The 20,779-nt window shown below is 37.7% G+C and overlaps 3 protein-coding genes across 4 annotated transcripts; 2 read left to right on the forward strand and 1 right to left on the reverse strand.

Annotated features, from left to right (window-relative positions):
• The first annotated feature begins 459 nt into the window (after positions 1 to 459).
• On the forward strand, positions 460 to 2,292 carry urp1 (urotensin-related peptide 1). The gene is made up of 5 exons (XM_055031194.1): positions 460 to 583; positions 1,454 to 1,582; positions 1,672 to 1,712; positions 1,872 to 1,977; positions 2,157 to 2,292. The coding sequence occupies exons 1-5, from the start codon at positions 481 to 483 to the stop codon at positions 2,186 to 2,188; spliced, it is 411 nt and encodes a 136-aa protein (XP_054887169.1). The 5' UTR covers positions 460 to 480; the 3' UTR covers positions 2,189 to 2,292.
• A 127-nt stretch (positions 2,293 to 2,419) lies between these two features.
• clic2 (chloride intracellular channel 2) lies at positions 2,420 to 8,135 on the reverse strand. Its single transcript, XM_055031193.1, has 6 exons — positions 7,823 to 8,135; positions 5,824 to 5,933; positions 4,383 to 4,508; positions 4,167 to 4,267; positions 3,470 to 3,651; positions 2,420 to 2,906 (listed from the first exon to the last, which is right to left on the reverse strand). Exons 1-6 carry the CDS (start codon positions 7,880 to 7,882, stop codon positions 2,748 to 2,750), a joined length of 738 nt encoding a protein of 245 aa, XP_054887168.1. The 5' UTR covers positions 7,883 to 8,135; the 3' UTR covers positions 2,420 to 2,747.
• A 970-nt stretch (positions 8,136 to 9,105) lies between these two features.
• Positions 9,106 to 20,767, forward strand: si:ch73-335m24.2 (protein eva-1 homolog C). 2 transcript variants are annotated; one of them, XM_055030872.1, is made up of 10 exons: positions 9,106 to 9,171; positions 12,761 to 12,884; positions 13,588 to 13,750; positions 14,816 to 15,024; positions 16,058 to 16,181; positions 17,389 to 17,541; positions 17,627 to 17,770; positions 18,397 to 18,468; positions 18,556 to 18,636; positions 20,136 to 20,767. In XM_055030872.1, the coding sequence occupies exons 3-10, from the start codon at positions 13,654 to 13,656 to the stop codon at positions 20,519 to 20,521; spliced, it is 1,266 nt and encodes a 421-aa protein (XP_054886847.1). In that variant the 5' UTR covers positions 9,106 to 9,171; positions 12,761 to 12,884; positions 13,588 to 13,653; the 3' UTR covers positions 20,522 to 20,767. The 2 variants fall into 2 exon arrangements, with proteins under 2 accessions (XP_054886847.1, XP_054886848.1); XM_055030873.1 differs by lacking the exons at positions 9,106 to 9,171; positions 12,761 to 12,884 and having other exon boundaries at positions 13,584 to 13,750.
• Positions 20,768 to 20,779: the final 12 nt, after the last annotated feature.

Below are 20,779 nucleotides of genomic sequence, written 5' to 3' on the forward strand. Positions count from 1 at the left end.
TCCACTTTCCACTATGTTCTGTTTGTTTTGTTGCAAAACTTATAGCAACAGTTTTCAAATCAATGATTGTAACATATCCCATACGATTTCAGAAATATCTCTCATTTGTCGCAGAATGACGTAGACAAACCCACCAGTGACACATTTCCAGGCGTTCTGCGTCTTCCTCTGGCCGCAGACATGAGCAATGACCAGAAGCCCAAACATGAACCATCAGAGCTGCTCTGATTGCCGCCGGAGAGCAAACATTTGTTTGGTTTCTCTGTCCAAGCACAGATAGGCCTCAGCTGAATTGACAGGGTGCCCTAAATTGTATCGGTGACGCCCGATTCTTCGTGTCAGAACCATTAAAGAAAAAGACTGGGGTGTGATGATAATGTATTGATCAGGCTGTGATGGATGGCCGCGGAGGAAATAAAAGTGAAGTTCCCGTTTGGGTCGAAAACAGTCCAGATCTGGCCATCTGAACGGAGAGACACCATGCTTTCTGCAGCTCTGTTTCACCTCTTAGCTCTGATTTGCTCTACAACATGGACACACGCTCTGCCTGTTTATCCAGAACCCAACATGGAACCACAAGTAGGTAAGATTCAAACTTTATTCTTGATTTTAAAGTGGAAATCAGGAAAAATCTTATTATTCTGATTGTTAAATTATATTTTTATTATCAGAAAATGTACTTTCTAAAAGTAACCAAGTATTTTCAGTCTATTTTATAGTGCAAATATCTATACTACACTTAGAACAAAACAAAACCAACTTTCAAGTAACTTTTCAGCAAGATATAAGAGCTTGTTTTAAGTGAATAATTCCTTGTTGTTAATGAAAAAGTGCTAGTTTGCAGATCATTTCACTTAGAGCACAAACCCCCCCCAAAACAAACAGTCTTCATGACTAGAAGCATAACGTCACACAATTAAAACTCAGATATTCTTTGAGGAGTTGCAAATCTGTTGGATGTGTTTACTAAGTTTATAAAGTCAGATATTTACAACAAAAAGTGACCAAAGTCTAAGGTTTACTTGGTAAACAACGCAAAAACAAAAAATATTGCAAAGTATGTTGGTCTAGTTTGTAGTACAAACATCTTAGTACATTTGAAATAAAAACAAACAAACTCATAAGCAACATCAGAAAAATCTTGTTTTAAGTAAATATTTATTAATATTGATTTAAAAAGTGCTTGTTCCACTGGCAGATTAGTTAATTTAAAACATAAAATTTTTCCATGTTATAAGTGAATTAATCTGCCAGTGGAACTAGCACTTTTTCATCAATGTTGAGAAATTATTTACATAAAATAAGCTCCTATATCTTGCTGAAAATTACTTGTAAATTAGTTTTGTGTTAATTAATCTGAACCAGAAAATAGTCCAAAAATACTTGGTAAGATTTTATGTTTTTGTAGTGTAAACATCAATATAAACAAAACAAAGTTGTTTTATTTCAACAGATTTCATTCATAAGTTGGTGTCAGAGGTGGAAGATGGAGCCAATCCTGCCGAGGAGGAACAGAGAGAGGCGAATAACCTTTACCCTCTAATGATGCACCAGAACGGAGGTAGAGACTCCTGGACCAAAGGTGAAACCGGGACAACCAACATTTACAGCAAAAAAACACAAAAAAGATTAAATATGTGACATTAACGGTGTGATAACTTATTCTTTTAGGGGCAAAGGATTTACCGCCACAGGGAAATTTTGCAAATATGGTAAGAGTGTAATAATTAGTGCATATTTATTACTATACATCAAGATAATTACAAAATTTCACAAACAGTTTGAAGAAAAACAGAAACCAAAATGTCACTGACCGACAAAAATGGTTAAACTCGAATTTCTGAATCAAATTTTTACTTTTATTTTTCCAGGTGGAGGATCTTAAAGAAGTTGTCCTGAAGCTGGCTGCAGCAGACAAGCTGCGCTCTCAGGGTTTTGTCCGATCAGAGCAGAGTCTGCCAAAAACAAACAAAAGGGGTGAGAGAAGAGACGATTTTTCTCTCTAATAATCACTCCTGCATTCCTTACTGAATAGTTTTTAAGTCATGTTTACTACAATTTTTTTTACCCGAGCTATAATGCTTTTTTCTTTTAAATGATATTTTGGTAATTTATCCCTCCTTCCTGTGTTTAACTGGACTGTTTTCCGCTTGCAGCGTGTTTCTGGAAATACTGTGTGACCAACTAGAGCGCAGCAGGCCGATGCTTAGATCCTGGCTTTGGATGATGTTCCCACTCTTCATCATTTTTCTTTTATTTCCCATTGAATGTGTCGACTGTACCACATATAAAAAAGAGGATATATTTTTAAACCTGTAAAATTGTCTTTTTCTGTGACTGAAAATAAATTAGAATATATGAAATGGCCTCTACACCCAGATATCCGGTTTTATTTTCCTGAAGAACAACAGAAATGTCATGATGAGAAACAAGTACGTTTATTTGATAGTGTATTTGTTAGAGTTCATCAAACTAAACTTAACTGTCATGTACATGAATATCCCTATGCATGTTTTTTATTCTTAAAAAGCATTCAAAATATTTATATGTACACTATAAACAATAACTCAACTAACAGTAAATTGCACTCTGGCTCTTTTTCATCTGAGTAACTAAAGATAAACATGTGAAATGATGCTTTCACGGTACTGAATGTCTTATTCATCAGGTGAGCTCATATCTGTGACAACAGCGCCCTCCAGAGGCCGGTTATATTTTGGAGAATAACGTGATTGGGATGTCAGTTTTTATTTCCGCTTGGCGACGCCAAAGTAAGCCTTCTCGATCTCGATGTCGGCCGGACATGTTTGTTTGAATTCCTCCCGTTCGTAGGCGTTCTCCAGGTACCTCCACACTCCCGTGAACTCGGCTGGGATCTCAAAATCGCAGTACTTCTTGGCAGCGACCTGAAACAGAAATCAGGAGTTAGTTTCTTCTTCTTCTATTTTTTTATAAGTGTAGCTGGGTGGTACATTTACATACGCATAAAGAAGGCGCTGTCAAACGTGCTAGCTAACGTTCAGACGGAGAGATGAATGCGGGTAACTCGCAACGGCTCTTTTTGCAGCCACGTTGCGTGCGCATCCGCCATGTTTACAAGCAGATAATCCCTGGACTATTTCTGCCATGGTTGATTTTAAAGTCAATATTAGGTTTACTGAAAATAACTAGATTTATTTTATTGTCCACCATCAACATTAAGCCAATACTGGTTATTTTCATTGTTTTTAAACATTCTTTGATTAAATAACCTTTTGTTTTGAATAACCAATTTAGATTTAGCGACTGAAAAGAGCTTTTGTTAGTTTGAGAACTTGCTGGTTGAAAACTTTAATATCAAAATATTAAATTTTTGATCAACAGAAGGCCTTTGATTGGTCCAGTCAACCCAAATACATGTATTTGTGAAAAAGGGTTGTTATTGTTTTCCTGTCTTGAATAAAAAAAGACAGGAATAGAAACCTCTCACCCTGATGACGTGCAGCTTGGGCAACAGGTTGCAGTCTGCTAAGGTGAGACGGTCACCATCCAGAAACTTCCTCCTGGAGATGGCGATGGGTTCTGCAGAGTTGTGGTCGATTTCCTCAGGGAGTGGGCTGTTTAAGTATTCGTCCAAACGGCGAAACTCTCTCAGGAGAATCTTTTCCTGTGCTGAAATATCAGAAGAAAACAGAAATTTTGCACCGTCGTTTTCCAGTAGTCCTTAAATTAAACATTAAAAATCTATGGATCTATTGCTTCAAAACAAAAATCTACATGAGTCCACACATCTCAAGAGTTCTGGTCTCCTGAAGCTATCGGTTCAATGTCGGCTATCGGAGACTAAATCAGGTAAGTCAAGACCTGTCCTCAAGAGTTACCATCTTGCAACTTTTAGATGCATCCCTAGTCCAACACAACAGCATCAAATGCTCAAAATATAACAGAGCTAATAGGAACAATAACCAACAGAAACCTGTCTTTGGTACTGCGGCCTTGGATACCTGAAGGCTCCTCACCTTTCATTTAAAGTGAGGAGCAGTGAAAAAATGAACCACACCAGCTGAAAATGTAACGAATGTTTAAACCAGACCAAGTCCACTGGACTGTCAGGTGTTAAGGGTCCAGTTTGGGCTTTCTTATTTGGCCTTCGCATAGACAGATTAATTAATCACAAACACACTTACGGGCATTGTTTGGGCTATTCTTGATGAAAGCGGAGAACTTTGCAAAAATGTCCGAACCCACGTCAAAGGACTCTTTGTTCACTGGGCTGAGATGAGGATACCTTTAACAGAGAAGTGAGATTAGAAGCCTTAATGTTTACTTTAATTTAAAAGAGAGCAACATACTCAAACTCCCATTTCACTTGGTATTTGGATAATGGTGTGAAGCCACTGTACCTGGGAGGGGCAAGTGTTTGTTCAAGGAACTCCTCAATTTTGATGAAGTCTGTTTTAAGGATGCCGTTGTAGAGGAGGAAAGGAGGGTTTGTCCCCGGGGCCAAGTCTTTGAGCTCAGCCGGCTTCCTGGAGAAGACACACATAGAAGAAACAAGGGGCAACGATTTAATTTTGTTATCAAACATGTCAACACTAAGGATGAATTCACTGTTGAGGCCCAAGACGTGTCTCAAGAGAGCCAACCTAAGTGGGCAACCAAAGAACAAGGAATTCCTCAAAGACCACTCCTGATTGGGTGAAATTTAATACTTTTAAAAATATTAATATTTTTTAAAGTATTGCTAGCTAATCCAACTTCTTTCATTTTCTTATTCTTTAGTTGTAACTCAGTGTATCAGAAGACTTCAGGGTTAATTACATTGACTTCGATAAGACGGCAAGTGGATTATGTTTGCAAGTCCGACATTCGGACTTGCTAACACAACACAATGTCTGGTTATCGCTAACTAACTGGACACTAACTTAACTATCTTCTCTGGCATCAATTATTATGTTTGCTTTCACGAGTTTGCTTCTGTAACGGGTTTCAGAAGATTTGGGGGTAAGTGTTTCGATATAAGCCAGTCCGACATTAGCGGTGACTCCATGTCTTCTCTTCCTGCCTCTCTTAACAGAGAATGTCCGGTTACATTTCAAAATAAGAGCATCAACATAAATCACACAGTTTCACAGAGATATTAATCTGTAAGAAGGGCTAAATGTTGATACCTTACGATTACATTAAAAACAAAATTGGTTTTGGTTACTGAAATAATATGAAACTGACATAAGTAGTAAACAAGTAATAAATACATAATTAAAAATAATAATGTTATTAAGCTGGCTTTGAGACTAAGAAACCGTGCTCAGCATCGTATTTTCCTGCTCAAATCTTTAAATCAGTCAGCACAGATGACTTCTGTATGTTTCTGAACGATTCCTGCTTCTGAAACTTGCCAACTGTTTGCTCCTTAAAATCACGACTTTCTTTGAGGATGTCAGAATCAAGCATGTCTCTCTGGATTATTACTATTATTACTAGCAGGCTGTTGGGTTTACACAACTCTGGGAGTGGTCATGTGCTTGAAAGGCCTGCCTGTGTGTGTAATGAATCACTCATTTATCTACATCCTTACAAAGTTTCCTGGCCCTATTTGCCTATTTTCTGACCCTGAGAAATATACACAATAAATTCCCAATTAAACAAGGTGCTGGTTTGAAAGTGACAGAGATCTTTGTACTTTTACATTTTTACAGGTTCACATTGGCAACCCAATGCGAGCAATATTTTGCAACAGCTGATAAGTGGTTTGGATTATGACAAAACTATGGTGTGTTCTGTGTGAAAGTCCCCATGACCAGATGCTCAGGAAATGTTTTTTTTCAGCAGAGGGGTGCTTACTTCCTCATATCAACAGTGGTCACTGTAAACTTGACTCCTTTCAGCCACAGCACCATGAAGAGCCTCTGACAGAAAGGACAGTTCCCAATGTTTTCACCATCATGCCCAGCCTAGAACAAAAACACAATAAAGTAGGTTAGATGTGTTTGTTTTGTTATCTTCAAACTCAAGAGTAATTTTGTGTTTTATCCTCTCAGCTGTGTCTCTCTAATCTTTTCTGCTGATTTAAAGGTTACTCTGGCAGCAAAAAGAGCATTTGGGACATTTAAAGGCCATTTTTTCCTTGGAAGGGAAATGCAGGCATTGTGTTGCAGCGGAAAAACACACAGTCCAAATTCAGCCACTTGTGATCAAAGTGGTCACAATTTGTGCCAAGTTTCAGATAAGATTCAGTTTTATGTTTATTTATAAACTTTAATACGGAAGACATGAGCGAAGTGGAGTGTATTTTTGGTAGGAGTGTGTGCTCATACCAAACTTGATGGTGCTTAAGTTGGTATTTAAACCAAAGCTTATGATTCAGTGTTAAAATTAAGAGTTATTTCTGTGTTTTAGGGTCCATTCACACCAGTTGTGTTCTTTAAAGCCCTGTTTCTGCTCCCAAAACATAAAATTGACTGTAGTGCAGGGCATTCTGGGTAAATATAACCTAAACAAATACGCAAGTTGAGTCCTAGCAGGAGAGAAGACTTGAGGTCTCTTGCCAAAGACAAAAGTGAAATCCTACAAGTGCTAAAATCTGACACTATTTCATTTTTGTGAACACTTTGTGAAGAAAGAAGTTGCGCTCTTGTCTTCTGATATTTTTGTGTCAATTCCTTTGTGGTTCTTGGTGCAGCGCCACAACAGGCCAGGAGGGGAACAGCTTCTTCAATTAGTTTTGATCTTTTGACAGTGCAATGCGAAAGTGAACCACACTAACTGAAAATTTAACAAATGTTGCAATTTTGGTCTTCAATAGAACCAAGTCTACCGGACTATCAGATGTGATAGGCCATTAAATCATTAAAATGCTCCAAATTTTGACTCATCCGATGCATCATCCTACACTAACCAGACATTCCCGCTGTCATATAAATAATCTGTAATGTTTCTGGTAAGTTCAGTCATAAATTCATTTTTTATTAGCAGACGGGGCTTCATATGGCGACTACGTTGGGCTCTATACATTCAACTACGACTGGCCAAGTTTTTGGAAAACAGATATTAAAAGTTAATGACTAAAATAGCTAACTGTTTTTCTAATTTATTTAACCTTGTGTGTGTCAGCTGATTATTTCTGAGTGACAAAACATTACAAAATGTTTCATGGATGCCCCTGCTGGTCTAAAGTGGGTGTGCCTGGTGGTTCAGGCTTCAGGCCACGCAGTTTTCTCTCCACGCTCTTGTCTTCTTCTGGGTGCGCAGTGATAACGTGAGCCCAGTCTGTTGCCTTAATTAACTGATAACAGGCTGCTCTGACCCTCAGCGGAGGGATACAAACATCCTACTTCACACGGTATTTGGAAACAGATTCAGTAATAAGGAAGTTCTGGTTCTGTTTGGGGACATCAAAGTTTTTGGTGACGTTTCTGCCCACTGAATGAAAAACAAACAAGTTTTAACCAAAGACACACACCTAGAGTTTTTGTCAAAGTTTCATAAGTTTTATATTGAAAGTAACTGACCTGGAAAATGTTTATTTTCGGTTTATGTTATTCATTTTAATAATTTTCATTGAGCTTTAAAATATAAAAATATTTTGTTCCATTAAAGAGGTAATTTTTACATATTAAATAACTGATCATTTGATCAGTTACTCAGTACTTTAGTAGACATTTTACCAAATACTTTTTCATTCTCATTTTAGTAATTTCTTGGACGCTCCTTTTTACTTTTACTTGAATAGAAACATGTTGAGTTAGTGCTACTCAAGTAAAATATTTGGGTACTGTAACCACCTCTTATGTTCTGTTAGTAAATCTAGCAATTGGGAAGAAAATAAAAAGAAATTACTGACCTTAATGAACAACTCGATGCTTGGCTCCTTTTCTGAGCTTTGTCGAAGTGCCATGTTCATATAAATTTCACCAAAGTTTCACCAAATTACTTGCTCCAGTCAAAGATTCTCCTTCAGTAAAAAGTCTCCCAAGAAATCCTCAAAAATAAACTGATATGAAGCTGGTGAGTGTGTCCTTGCAGAGGCTTTTTTGTGTATTTTTTTTAGGAGAAGCGGTGTCACCTCCTGCCTTCTCGTGTTTGATTGCTCCTTGTAGGGTATCGCACTGAGCTTTCTTCACAAACCAACTGGAGGGAGGACCTGCAGAAAAATGGGCGGGTAACTGCTCACTCCTCACTCTCTTATATACTCAAACTATAAGAGGAGAAGCTTAAAATAGTTTCCTTTGCTTATTGTGATACACAGGAACCGATAAGGAGGAGTGACTCAAAGCATATAAAAAACACAATTCATAACGTCCAGTCAGATATCAACACTCTTGTTGCTATGGAAGGACACAGTGTGAGCCGAGGACTCTGGGAAACATGACTAACAAACCCAGATATCCCTCATCTGCTTTGGATACAGGAAAGTAAATAAAATCTGCACTTTCTCCTAGTTATTTCCACACATCACAGTTCAAGACATAACAGGATGAATTATTCTTTTCTCAAGCCAGTATTGCGAATATTTTCATGATATTCGTGGTGAACATATTTCTGTTCTGGGATGTTCGTTGTTTTTATTGGGACTCTCGGTTTTGACAGTTGGCAGTTCAAATGCACAGCTGTCAAAACAACAACCGAGGTTTTTGCTTTTACAAAAAAATCACAAAGTCAGTATAAGCCAAAACAACTTTACACATAAAACAATGGGAGCGTGAGTATTAAGACTAACCTCTGCACCAGTTTTTGTTTAAAGGTTTTAGAGTGGTACCGAAACAGAAAAATCACAGTTCTGTTATTATTATTCCAATGTTACGTTAATTAGTAACATTAATAGAATAATAAATCCACTTGTTCACTGTTAATGTTTGGGAATTTCTAGATAAGATTTTGTTAATGTTTGATCATTAAAAAGAGTTTAAAACATTTTACAGCTGAAACATGTAACTTTTATTTAAAAACATTGAAACTGTCTCCATGTTGTGACAGTTTGGGATGAGATTAATAACCTGAGGGAAAACACAAACTCCTCTGCTTTAGCCCCATGTTCAAAAGAACCAATCAGAGCCCAGGAGGCGGGTCTGCTCAGCTCGCTCTTCTTCGTCTGTTGCTCTCTGGTAGCCACAGCTAGCATAGCACGTCATGAATGCTAAGGCTAGTTAGCATCGCCACCGCTGACTGCAAATAAACGGTTTCTCTGTCACCGTAAGTAGTTAACACATTTAGCAGCGAGTAAATGAAGTTGATTGGTTAAGCCCCACCCACTGGCTCTGATTGGCTGGTTTTGTTGGCGTTTCTTCACTTGGCTACAGAAGCTCAGGGAGGAGTTGGAGGTGATCGATCTTTGCACAGATTATCTGTCTCACAAAAAAATGTTATAACATGGTGACACTTTTAGCAAGTATGTAAAAACATTTCTTTTAATCAAAGTTGCATTCTGCGGCTTTAAAAGTTGTTTTGCATACAGATGTTATAGAATACGAGATGTACTTGAATGCACCATAGGCAATAGTAATCGATTGGAAACATTTTTTTTTTAATTTAAATTAAAGCATTTCGGCTAAGATATTTCATGAAGTTTGTTTTAACATTTACACAGCTGAATGTGTTCTTAATTATTATTATTTTTAAAGTTTTAATTCATTTCTTGTGATGAATTTTAGCTCACTCAACGTAACTGAAATTTGCAGAACTTCACATTTTATTTGTACAATCTGGACTGCAATATTTATTTTGTTTTAATTCAAACCACATGTACCAAATTCAGAGTTTGCCACGATGTTACATTTCGAGTTGAAGAGATAACTAAACAATTAAAATGCTTCTCTATTGTTTAGTACCATTGAAATCCACTTTACAATCATGCAATTTATATGAAAACACATATTTTGCAAAACACATATTCATTTAGAGAAAATGTAAATATATTTTTGGGAGGGTGTGTCTGCGACAAAAAGGGAACTAACACAACTAGGCAGGTGTTTTAGTCGATCATTGTGTTTTACTGCGATAGTTTCTTTTCTAGTTCTCCTTTTCTTTTGTGGTTATTGAGTTGAATACTGTTGGGGATTCCCTTTATGATGTGAGCTTAAAAGTTCATGCTTCTGTCCAGTGAAAATACCGAAAATACCAGCAAAGTAAAGCATGTGGTGTTTCTAAACACTTGAGGATGTGAGTTTGTGAAGACGTCTTAAATTGAAAAATGATAGCAGTGGAGCATGTTGGGTCAGTTTTCAGGACTGCTGATTCTTGTAAAATGAGCTCATTTACACAAAAGGGTGGAAGGGAAACTATATTGCAAAATCCCCTCTGGTACAGTGAAAACTTCCCAGAAGAAACGTGTCTAGCAGTAACAGAGAAAGATTGTGAAATCCATTTTAAGGAATTTAAAAAGCACGGATAACAGACTGGGAGTCATGTGTCTATTTAACATGGAGGTCTAAAAAGATTTGGAAAATTCATACTGTGGATAAACAAAATATCACATTAAAATAAATAACACTGGAAACTCTGACCAAGGAGGAGATGACCTGATACTTTGCAACTATCTTGACCCCAGCTTTCTTTTCCTTTTTCTGCTTGTAAATCCAAGACACTTCATCCATACTCCCTCTGGGAGGTGAAAGGAATTGTATTGCGTGGTACGATGGGAGTTTCCCTCCCACACGTGTCCGTGGTGATAATCTCCAAAAGTCTGATATTTTTTGCTTTTCTTTTGGTAAAGCAACAGTCTGAAACCATGTTTTATGTAAAGTCTATATATTTCATAAATTGTTTGTTTATTATTGAGCAGGTATACAAGTAAAACAAAATGGAAAAATCACAATAAACTCATTCTTGCATTTTAAATATAACAAATTTTGTGACCTGAGGGTAGTTTAAATTAGCAGGTTTGGCAAAAAGTCTGTTTATTATTGAGTAGGTAGAAGTAAAAAAAAAAAAAGGAAAAGTTTGGACAACTTCAATAGTTGTTTTTCAATATGATACTTGCTTGAAGAAACTTGCACACTTTGGGAAGTACCCTGTTTTCTTACTTCCTCTTCTCCAGAAAAGCAATACCACTGCAAAAAAAGCACCAAGTCTTATCAATTGTTTTTGCAAATATCTTGGTGCAATTGAAATAAGACAAAACTAACTTACCTTTTTAGCAAGATCTTGAAGCTTGTCTTAGGTCAATAATGTCTCAATAATGCTTTTAAAAAGTCCTAGTCCCACTTTTATCATTTCACTTATAACAGGACATTTTTCCCATATTGTAAGTGTAATAATTAAGCAGTTATTGACATAAAGCAGGCTTCTACATCTTGTTAAAGAGTCACTTGTAAGTTAGTTTTGTGTTGATTCAAGTGGGCTTGAAATTAGACCAAAATACTTGCCAAGGTTTTGTGCTTTTGCAGTGATAGGAAAGCCAATCTGTCATGGAGAGACACACAGCAGCTGGAAGTGACTTCTTGGAAAAAGAGGGTCTTATCTCCATAAACAGGACCTGACAGTGGAGAACGGAGTCCAAGAAAATGACACTTGATTTTGTCATTGAGGTCAAGAGACAATTCTCTGCTGTCCTGTTTGTGAAAGTTAATGTTTTAAGCAAGATTTTTGATTCATAGCCCGTCATTTGAAAGAAATTGACATTTTATGAATACATTTTTGGCTAACTTTAGTTATATTTCATGGTCTTGGTGTGTTGGAGTCAGGAACTCTGACACTTCCAGAAAGATCCATAGAAAATGTCACCACTTATGTCCAAGCCTACAAGTTAAATAGTGACCAATTTCACCTCCTACCTATTTATTCCAACACTGTTGTTAATCCTATGCAAACATCTTTCAAAGAAACTTTTATCACGGTCGCTATTAGTTACCTATATTAAACCAACACAAGTGTGGAAATATACTGAATTTACTGAACAGACTCCTACCTAGATGATTACTGTAAACTGTAATAACCATGTAATGTAATTGGGACCAATAATGCATTTAAAATTTGAAATGATGAGGAATATGACCAGCCATAGACTTAGTTTTGATGTTTTGTGGATTTGGAGATGTGGAAACTGAACTGAAAATGAACTTGACTTGACTTATGCATCTCTGGGAATTCACGAGGTATGACGGTGAGGTGGATGCGTATCCATTACATCAAACTGTTGGGAGCAGCTGATTTGCACCTCAAAAAGCTCAAATATTATTTGACCTACGATTCAAAATTTCAGAGGAGTTGAAAAAGATGCATCAACATCCAACCCTGAAGCCAGACAGAGATGTAAAGAGGAGCGGCAAAAGCAACTGAGGTGGATTAGCAGCGTTTACCTTCAAATGGTGGTGTTCTATTCTGAATTTAGGAATTAAAGGAACTGGAAAGTTAATTTAGATGTAATGTAATGTAATCTTTTCTTTGTGTATGAGCTCAGTTTGTTCAAAAATACATCTAATTATGAAAAAAATGATCAATCAAACTCAGCCAATTAAACTTCCCTTCACTTCAATATTTCACTAAATCTGATTTTGTGACTCAAACTAAATTCTGCATCAAGGCCCGTTCAACCTTGGACTGGCCCTGTATTAATACTATATAAATGTTTCAGATCAACTTTTACTTACCTCACCTTTTCTAGCTTCCTGGGACGCCGGTTTGCTTATTATGATCCAAAGTTAGTTCATTTGTAAGATTCTTTGTGTTGTGTTTTGTAGTTGAATTGTTTTCGGCTGGATTTAATTAGATTGTACTTTTTCATGGAGCAGACGTGTTTGTGTTGTGTCTCCCTGTGTTTTCATTTTGGGTCGTTTCCTCTCAGCTCCTCAGATCACATTCTCAAAGCGTTTTGTCAGCTCGGTTCACCTGTTTTCCATGACCACATTCCTCTGGACTCTTCCACTTTCCTTTAGTCCATACAGGATCCTGCTGCTGTCTCACTGCAGGTATTTGGTCCTGGCTTATCATGTTTCTTATTTGGACTTTGGATATTTTGAAGTATATTTTCCCCTAATTTATTCCTGTCTTCTATCAGAAAAGTGCAGCTATTCTTTGTTATTGATCATATTTTTATGCAGAGAGTTCTTTTTGTGTGTCGCAACAGGATAATGTGTCTTATGGCTTCATAAGAAAGTGAAGAAGTCCAGATTAGAATATGAAACACCACTTTTATTATTATTCCAACAATAAATTGACAAATTGTTTCTAAAATTCAGGTGAAAAAGTTCTGAGGTTTCCAAGTTTCAGTGTTTTTCTCCTAATGTAACGATGGTCATTTTGGTCAAACAACATAAATTTGGTTCTATCAGACCACAGGGCATCTCTAAATATTGACACCTTTGTGCTTCTGCAAACTGTAATGTAGCTTTTTATGTAGCATTTGAAGCCCTGGCTTCTTCTTTTCTGAGCGGCTTTTCAGTTCGTTGTGGCAAAGGGCTCGTTCCACCGTGTTTCACAAAGAATCTTGATTTTTTTCTGTTTCTGTCATTATCACAGCATAACATATTCATTCCTGACAGTATAGTTGCATATAATTTGCAGAAATTTACAAAACCATGACATCATCATGTGGGTTTTACCAACTGACTTAAACTGTTGTTCACACAGCGAACTGCAGGGAGGCTGTGTTTTGTATTTTTCTTTTTGCAGACACAAAGGCATCATTGACCCGTTTCCAAGCACAGCAAAACCCAGTGCTGTTACTGAACACTCACAATGACAGAGACATGGACTTTCTTCGCATCTTTAGGTTTTCTTTCTCTTTTTCTTGCTCTCAAGATGCCCGTTGCACTTTCTGCACCTGATTTCTCTTGTAAGTTCCTCGCTTTCCTCCCTTTTTTTAATGTGTGAGTGAAAAAATGCTGATGCGTGATTTTCCACATGTGTACGCTTCCACAACAGGAAGCCTCGGAGAGACATTTCCTAACAACATGCACATCCTTCTTTCTGAGCTGACGATTTAGCTGGAATATTTAAATCAGGGTGAAGAGGCAGCAGAAAAAAATGAGGCAGAACCAGATCTTTCTTTTTTTGACAGTGAAAGTAATTGCTTTGTGATTTTTGAGACACAATTTTGATTTTAATCTTTGTGTATCTGACAGTAGCTGTTGAGAGTTTTTGTGTGGCATCAAACTTATAATAGCTCTTTGTGAATAAGTGCCTGGTACGGCCAGAGCAAACAAGCAAAACGTCGCCTACGTAGGACATTACAGTGCTGTGCAAAAATTCAAGTGACTTTCGGACATTCTATGCTTTTCCTCATTTTGTTAAGCTGCTACCATAACTTGATTGTATTTCATGCAGAAGTAGAGAAAAAATGTGGAAGGAAATGATGCAGGTTTCAAGATTTTTTGGAAAATAAAACAGCATGCATTTGAACTCATCCCTCTTTATTCTGATATCCATAAATAAGCACATCAGAATATTCTCTAGATTCCCTTGTTTGCTGACAAATGTGAAAGTTGTCCTCTAGAAATAGTCAAACTACATTAAGTCAGTGCCTGTTCCATTAAATATTGACCACAGTTCCTGAGTTTTGGCTCGCCAGCAGAGGTGGAGTCCACATGACAGCATCAGAGGAACTACTGTACACACATAAGAGACAGGGGGCGCCGCTACAGGAAATACAGACGGGAGGGAGGACTTCAGCGTGGTGTCTTTGTGTTTCTGTGAAACATAATTGTCTGTGTGGTCATAGTCCAAACATTGTCTTGGAGAGCTACACCCAGTGACGGAGTCTTGTGGACACCACCCTGTCCACATGGACCATATATAGTCACATTTATGTCTTACAAACCAGTAATTGGTTAACAAGACATTCCTGATGAATAAATATGAAAGAGGGAGGAAGTGAAATAATCTCATGTTTGTGTTTCAGTGTTTCTCCACAGTATTCTGAAGAACCACACGGCTCACGCTTGTGAGGGAGACCTGCTCGTCATCAAATGTCCCTCCAGGACATCCGTAGCCGTCCTATCGGCCTTCTATGGAAGACGTGTCCCTTATCAACACTTATGCCCTGCACCAAACAGTAACATCACAGCAGAGGAGGAGGACACAGATTGTACTTCCTCCACCGCTTTAGAGGTAGATGAGACTACAGTCATGTGATTTATTAGGTATTTCCAATACTTTTACATGCCATTGCCACTAAAACAACGTTAGCTTCTGACTGGGGACGTTCTTTGCAAACCCACAGACAAAATATGTCATTGAATTAAAAAACATTTTTTCTCACTTTTAATTATTAGATTAATTTAGTATAAATGCTGCCTCGTACCTTCTGATTTTGATGACAAAGATTTCTGTGGTGAAAACTTTTTTATCAGGTTATGTATTGTGCCTTTATTAATCTGATGTTGAATATATTACCAGATCAAACTTTGCACCACAATCCCCTCTTTTGCTAAGAGAACTGAATATTTTTATAGTAATCTGGGAGCGGCCCAACACTTTGTGGGGCCCTAAGCAGATCTTCATTTGAGGCTCCTGATACCAACATTTTAACACCAGCTGCTTTATCATTCCTAAGCTCCATTATGTCTGCAACACACCTACTATCGTTAGTGTTGTTTTCTAATTAGCTCACATCACGGTGACGTTATTATGGCTTTCAATATCAATAAATATGATACAGAACCGCACAGCATTCTGGGAGATGTAAGCAGCAGAAAAGCTTGAGCAGCTCTACTCCTCACAACCAGCTGAGAAAAGTTGGTGGAATCAACTAACTAATCAATCTTTGGTTAGCTAGCAACAGCCTGTTCAGCAACTGGAGGGTTCATATTGTAGCACTGTGTCTAGTAAATGCTTAAAGTAAACAATGATGAGGAGTAAAAAGTGTAAAAGTTTTCAGATATTTAAAACAAACAAATAAAATCACTAATTATTGACATTGACATTTATCAATATGGACTGATGTGAAACTCTTACCCAGTGTTTTCAGTCATGTTTAATAATTCCATTTGTAAAAAGATTAAAATTTATGATTTGAAAATGTATTGGGTTCTTTTCTTTCCGCATCTTCCCTCCAGCCCTCTGAGCGGCCTCACTTTGAAAAGTACAGATTTATTACTTCATCGATTCATGCAGAATACCAGATGTTGTCCCGCTGTTGCAGAAGGTGCAGTCGGAGTGTCAGGACGAGCAGTCATGCCACATTCCCGTCCTCGCTCCTGTGTTTGGACCAGATCCCTGTCCACTCACCTCCAAGTACCTCTTGGTGTCCTACAAGTGCAAACCAGGTACATGAATGAACACTTTGAAAACAAACTACTGTGTCTTAGATTTAATTAACGAAACTAAACATTTTGTCTGTTTTTCAGCTCAATATGCTACATAGTAAATGTCACAGTAATGCTGAAAAATTCCTGCAATGAATGTTGGACTCAATTTTTTACATCACACAAATGGTGATATTACCTGGGATAGGAGACTTTTACTCAAACTTTTTTTTAAATGGATAAAGAGAAGAAATTTTATATTTACACATGGAGTTCTGCAATATGTAGCAAAATTATTTTAATTGAATTGTAAACTATTAGCTTTATATTTGGATTTTGTTGTTTTAATTAAAAGTTTGGTTGACTTTTAATTCAAAAGTCAACCAAATGTAGCAGAGTAGTCTTCTTACGCTACATTCACAATGACCCAATTAGATTTTTTGTAAAAAATTTTTTTCTTTTTTCTTTTTTTTTTTTTTTTTTGGTGTGGTCGTTCACATTTCAAATATATGCCACCTGTGCATGTTCTCCAATGTGAACCGCATATGACCTGAACGTGTTTTGCATGCGCAGTAGAGGGCGCAATAATGTCACACATAGAGAGCGTGCTCAGCGTTTGCGGAAGTAAACATAGATGCTACCGGCTCACAATTTTGAAATTGTTATCCGCACATGAACAACTTCATCCTCATTATAGTCCACCATGGTTGTTATTTTTCTTCCCACTTGCGAATATGTAAGTGCAGAACAGTGACGTTTGTCGAGAGCCAATGACGCTCAGGTCAGATGACCTGACCGATCAGGTTCAGGTCACATTAAAAATATTGGATACATATCGGATATATAAAAAAAAAAAAAATCCAAGTTGTGTTGTTCAGGCTGTCATGAAAAGATCAGATACAGGTCGCATTAAAAAAAAAGAAAAAAGAATTGGATTGGATTTGGGTCACTTTGGGCTTCAGTGTGAACCACCCACCTTATCAGTCCATCAGATCACTGACTCTAAAAAACTTTTAATCCCAAAAGAGCATCCACAGGAAGTGGTGCAGCCAGCCTGAGGCCCACGCCCAGCAGCATTCAGTATCTGCTGCCAACTTCCTGGAGCCAGACGCCAGAAGACACCCACTGAGTGTCCCACTCTCACAGTGGAGCACCCACCATGTCACAGTCTGAAACATATCAGTCTGCAGATGCTTATCTGGTTTTGCTTCATAATTTGTTTTTCCAGAACATCATCACACAAGACTTGTGTGTGAAAACGAGCGTCTGAGGCTGTTGTGTAGAAACGAGTCCGTCCTCGCCATCTACTCTGCTACATTTGGACACCTGCTTCATGGAAGTCCCAACTGTCCCGAGGAGCCGGGATCAAAATCCGACATGGGTCTGAAGCCAACATTTAGTGACAAACAGGGGAAAAACTGCTACAACTGTAAGGTGTGATTTATATTTGTGTTTTTCTGTTTCAGAGTGTTTGTCAGCTCTGGCTCTGAGGAAGGTTTTCCGCAGGTGTCACGGCAGAGAAAACTGTTCAATCTTTGCAGATACTCAAACCTTTGGGGACCCTTGTTTCCCCGGCACCAGGAAACACCTGCGAGTTTCCTTCACTTGTGGTAAATAACAGAGTGGATGTTGTTATCCACATCTGAGGCAAAAACACAAAACATTACCAAGTATTCTTGGTTTGTCGTGCAAATAACTTAGAATACTTGGAAAAAAAACTCACAAGTAAATATTCAGCAAGATGTAAGAGTTTAAGTAAATAATTTATTAACATTGATAAAAGTACTATCTCCCTGGCAGAGTATTTCACTAATAACAAGATATTTTTCCCATGTTATAACTAAACTAGGACGTTTTCATCAATATTATGGTGATAATAAAATCAAGAAAGTCGTGGACAACCCTCACTATCCTCTTATTCAGATTTTGGGAAGACATAGTGTCTTCAGTCAGAGGGTTTTTCAGATTCTCTGTAATACAGACTGCTACAAGAGTAGATGCCAATAGCCATTGCCATTTACTTTTTCAAGAATCTGAATCATTTTTTAATTTTAACTGAATTGAAATTATTGACTGAAAAAAAACTCCTACGTCTTGCTGAAAAGTTACTTGTAAGTTAGTTTTGTCTTGTTTTAAGTGTAATGAAATATTTGCACTAGAAGCTAGACCAAAAATACTTGATAACACTATGTTGTTGCAGTGCAGCATGTTATTCTTCATATAATTTTCTTTTTAGTGCCCAGATATCTTCTTGAAGATGTGGGACGAGGGTCGACTGATCCCTTCATGATCTCAGACCTCACACACGGTGAGCTACTAATTGGATTTTCTCAGGTTTTGTTGTTCTAGCTGCCCGGCTGACTGGTCTCTGAGCTCAGACCCCTCTCACCTGCAGGTGGATGGTACACTGGCCCCACCTACAGGCCGCAAAATGGCCTCTTTATCAACTGTCTGGAGATCATTGAAAAAATATTGGGTATGTGCTCTAATACCCTGAGACACCATTTGTCAAGCTTTTTTAATGGACCCTTCTGATATATTTGCCCACAGTCAGATGTAGAACAAAAGCCAAACTTAAGGTGTATAATATTTATTTTGAAAAATGTGTTTCTTAATAACTTACAGAGAACTGTAAGTTATTACAGAGATATCAGCAGTCTAAATAATTAGTGTCAGGGTTTCTTTTTGTTGCTTTTTAAAAATGCCCATTATACAGTTAGGTGAGCGCCCCCTTGTGTTGCATAAATGCACCTGCTTGTTTAGAAAATCCACAAATTTTTATGCACTTATGAAAGAGTGAAAAGGTGGAAAGATAGGCTCACCCATCGAGGCACATCAAACCTGACGTTGTTCAAATAAAATAAGCTGTAATAAGTTTTCTGAATGATTGCCAGATTTTCCATCCATCCATCCATTCTCTATACCTGCTTATCGGCACACGTTGGATGCTGTCGTTTATACCCTGAAATTTCATGCATGCGCACAACGCTTGAGGGCAAAAAGCAGCAAAATGAAACCTGGAGATGTAGGCATTATTAATTTAGTGAGGAGCGCCGCAGCAAAGGGTAAAACTACCCAGAAAAACTGTTGAAGAACAATTCAAAACGCCTCCTCTTCTTCTTTTTTCTCCATATGGTCTACATTATGCATAGACACGATGCCAAAGTAACTGATTGACAACAGCACCACTAATGTATCAGGATTCAACACCAAAAAACACACAACCATTTCCCAGAAAAATAACAAAACATCCAGTCCGTTACAATTTTGATGTTTACTTTGCGATGATTACGTGATCGACTGAATGCAGCTGTGCTTGATTAGCCTATTTAAATACCTGCTTTCCTGATGATCATCAGAGTTCATGTGTGGATTGCGTTTTTCCACAGCACATCAATATGTCAAGGTTGTCAAAGTCAAACTAGCATAACCGACCTACTTCCCTCTCCCTCACTTTTTTACTTAACTTTTTCCTGACCTTCTTATCTCATTGTCATGATGTTGCATCCCTTTTTCTTCTACATATTATGCATACATTTAAGATTTAGTGCGTTACATTGACGACTGACAGCTAAATCCAGTGGTCTTTCATGTAAAACATCTAAATGAGGTTCATTGTGAAAGTTTGAAAAAGCACTTTCACACTTTCTTCTATGAAGAATTTAGCTAAGAACGGTAAAGTATCATAATAAACAAAAATAAGCACACCTGCCTGCACACTATTAATCATGCTTATTATTGAGGATTCCGTAGAAATGCTGATGGTGGGTGGAGTATGGTTGGTGTCAATGTTCAACAACCAACCAGATTTTATTTTAAAACCACTTATTTAGTCCTGGACAGTAACTGGATGAACATTTTTGCATTTTAGAACTGAATTTATTCCTGCTGTATGTTGATATAACTACATCTTTGGTCTACGTGAATATGGAGTGTGTTTGATTTGTTATTAATGTTCCCTCTCCTCTCCTGCAGGTCTCCCAGAGAAAGTGGCTCTGTATTTCGTCTCTGGTATTTGTGCCGGTCTGGTGTTCCTGCTCTGTCTGTTCGGGCTTCGCTCCACACTGGTGAGAGACGTTAAGGATCTGGTTTCTGACCTGAACTATCAGCTGAAAACCTCTCGCAGGCAGCGCAAGGAGCTCATGGACGACCTCTTTGATGAAGATGTCTCAGACACTTCGTCCTTCCGCCACCTCACGCAGTCCTACCGCGCAACGGAGACTTTCAGCCCGTCCACCTTGTCAGTGGAACTGGTTGAGCGAGAAGTGCAGCAGATCGGAGCTCATCCCAACGGAGATATCTGGCCACAGCTGGACTCCAGTCCTTACGCCATTCACAAGATTAAAACCTACAACAACTGATTAAAATTTGGCAGAAATAAAAAGAAACTTTCATTTGCTGGCTGTCATTAATGTAGCAAATGTTGAGTGGGATTGGTGCATTTAAAATCAAAACTGACCACATGCTCTTTTAATTAATATCCTCAAAGGAAAATCTTCCACCACTTTAACTGTTTTTATTGAACTGGTTTGTCTAATGTATGAAAAGTATGAAATTAACATAATGTAAAAATATTAAAACTAATAAAAATTGATTGGTACTCCATACAGTGATGTATT

The sequence above is a fragment of the Poeciliopsis prolifica genome, unplaced genomic scaffold (assembly GCF_027474105.1).
Source record: "Poeciliopsis prolifica strain line A6 unplaced genomic scaffold, Auburn_PproV2 SCAFFOLD006, whole genome shotgun sequence".
Lineage (NCBI taxonomy): Eukaryota > Metazoa > Chordata > Actinopteri > Cyprinodontiformes > Poeciliidae > Poeciliopsis > Poeciliopsis prolifica.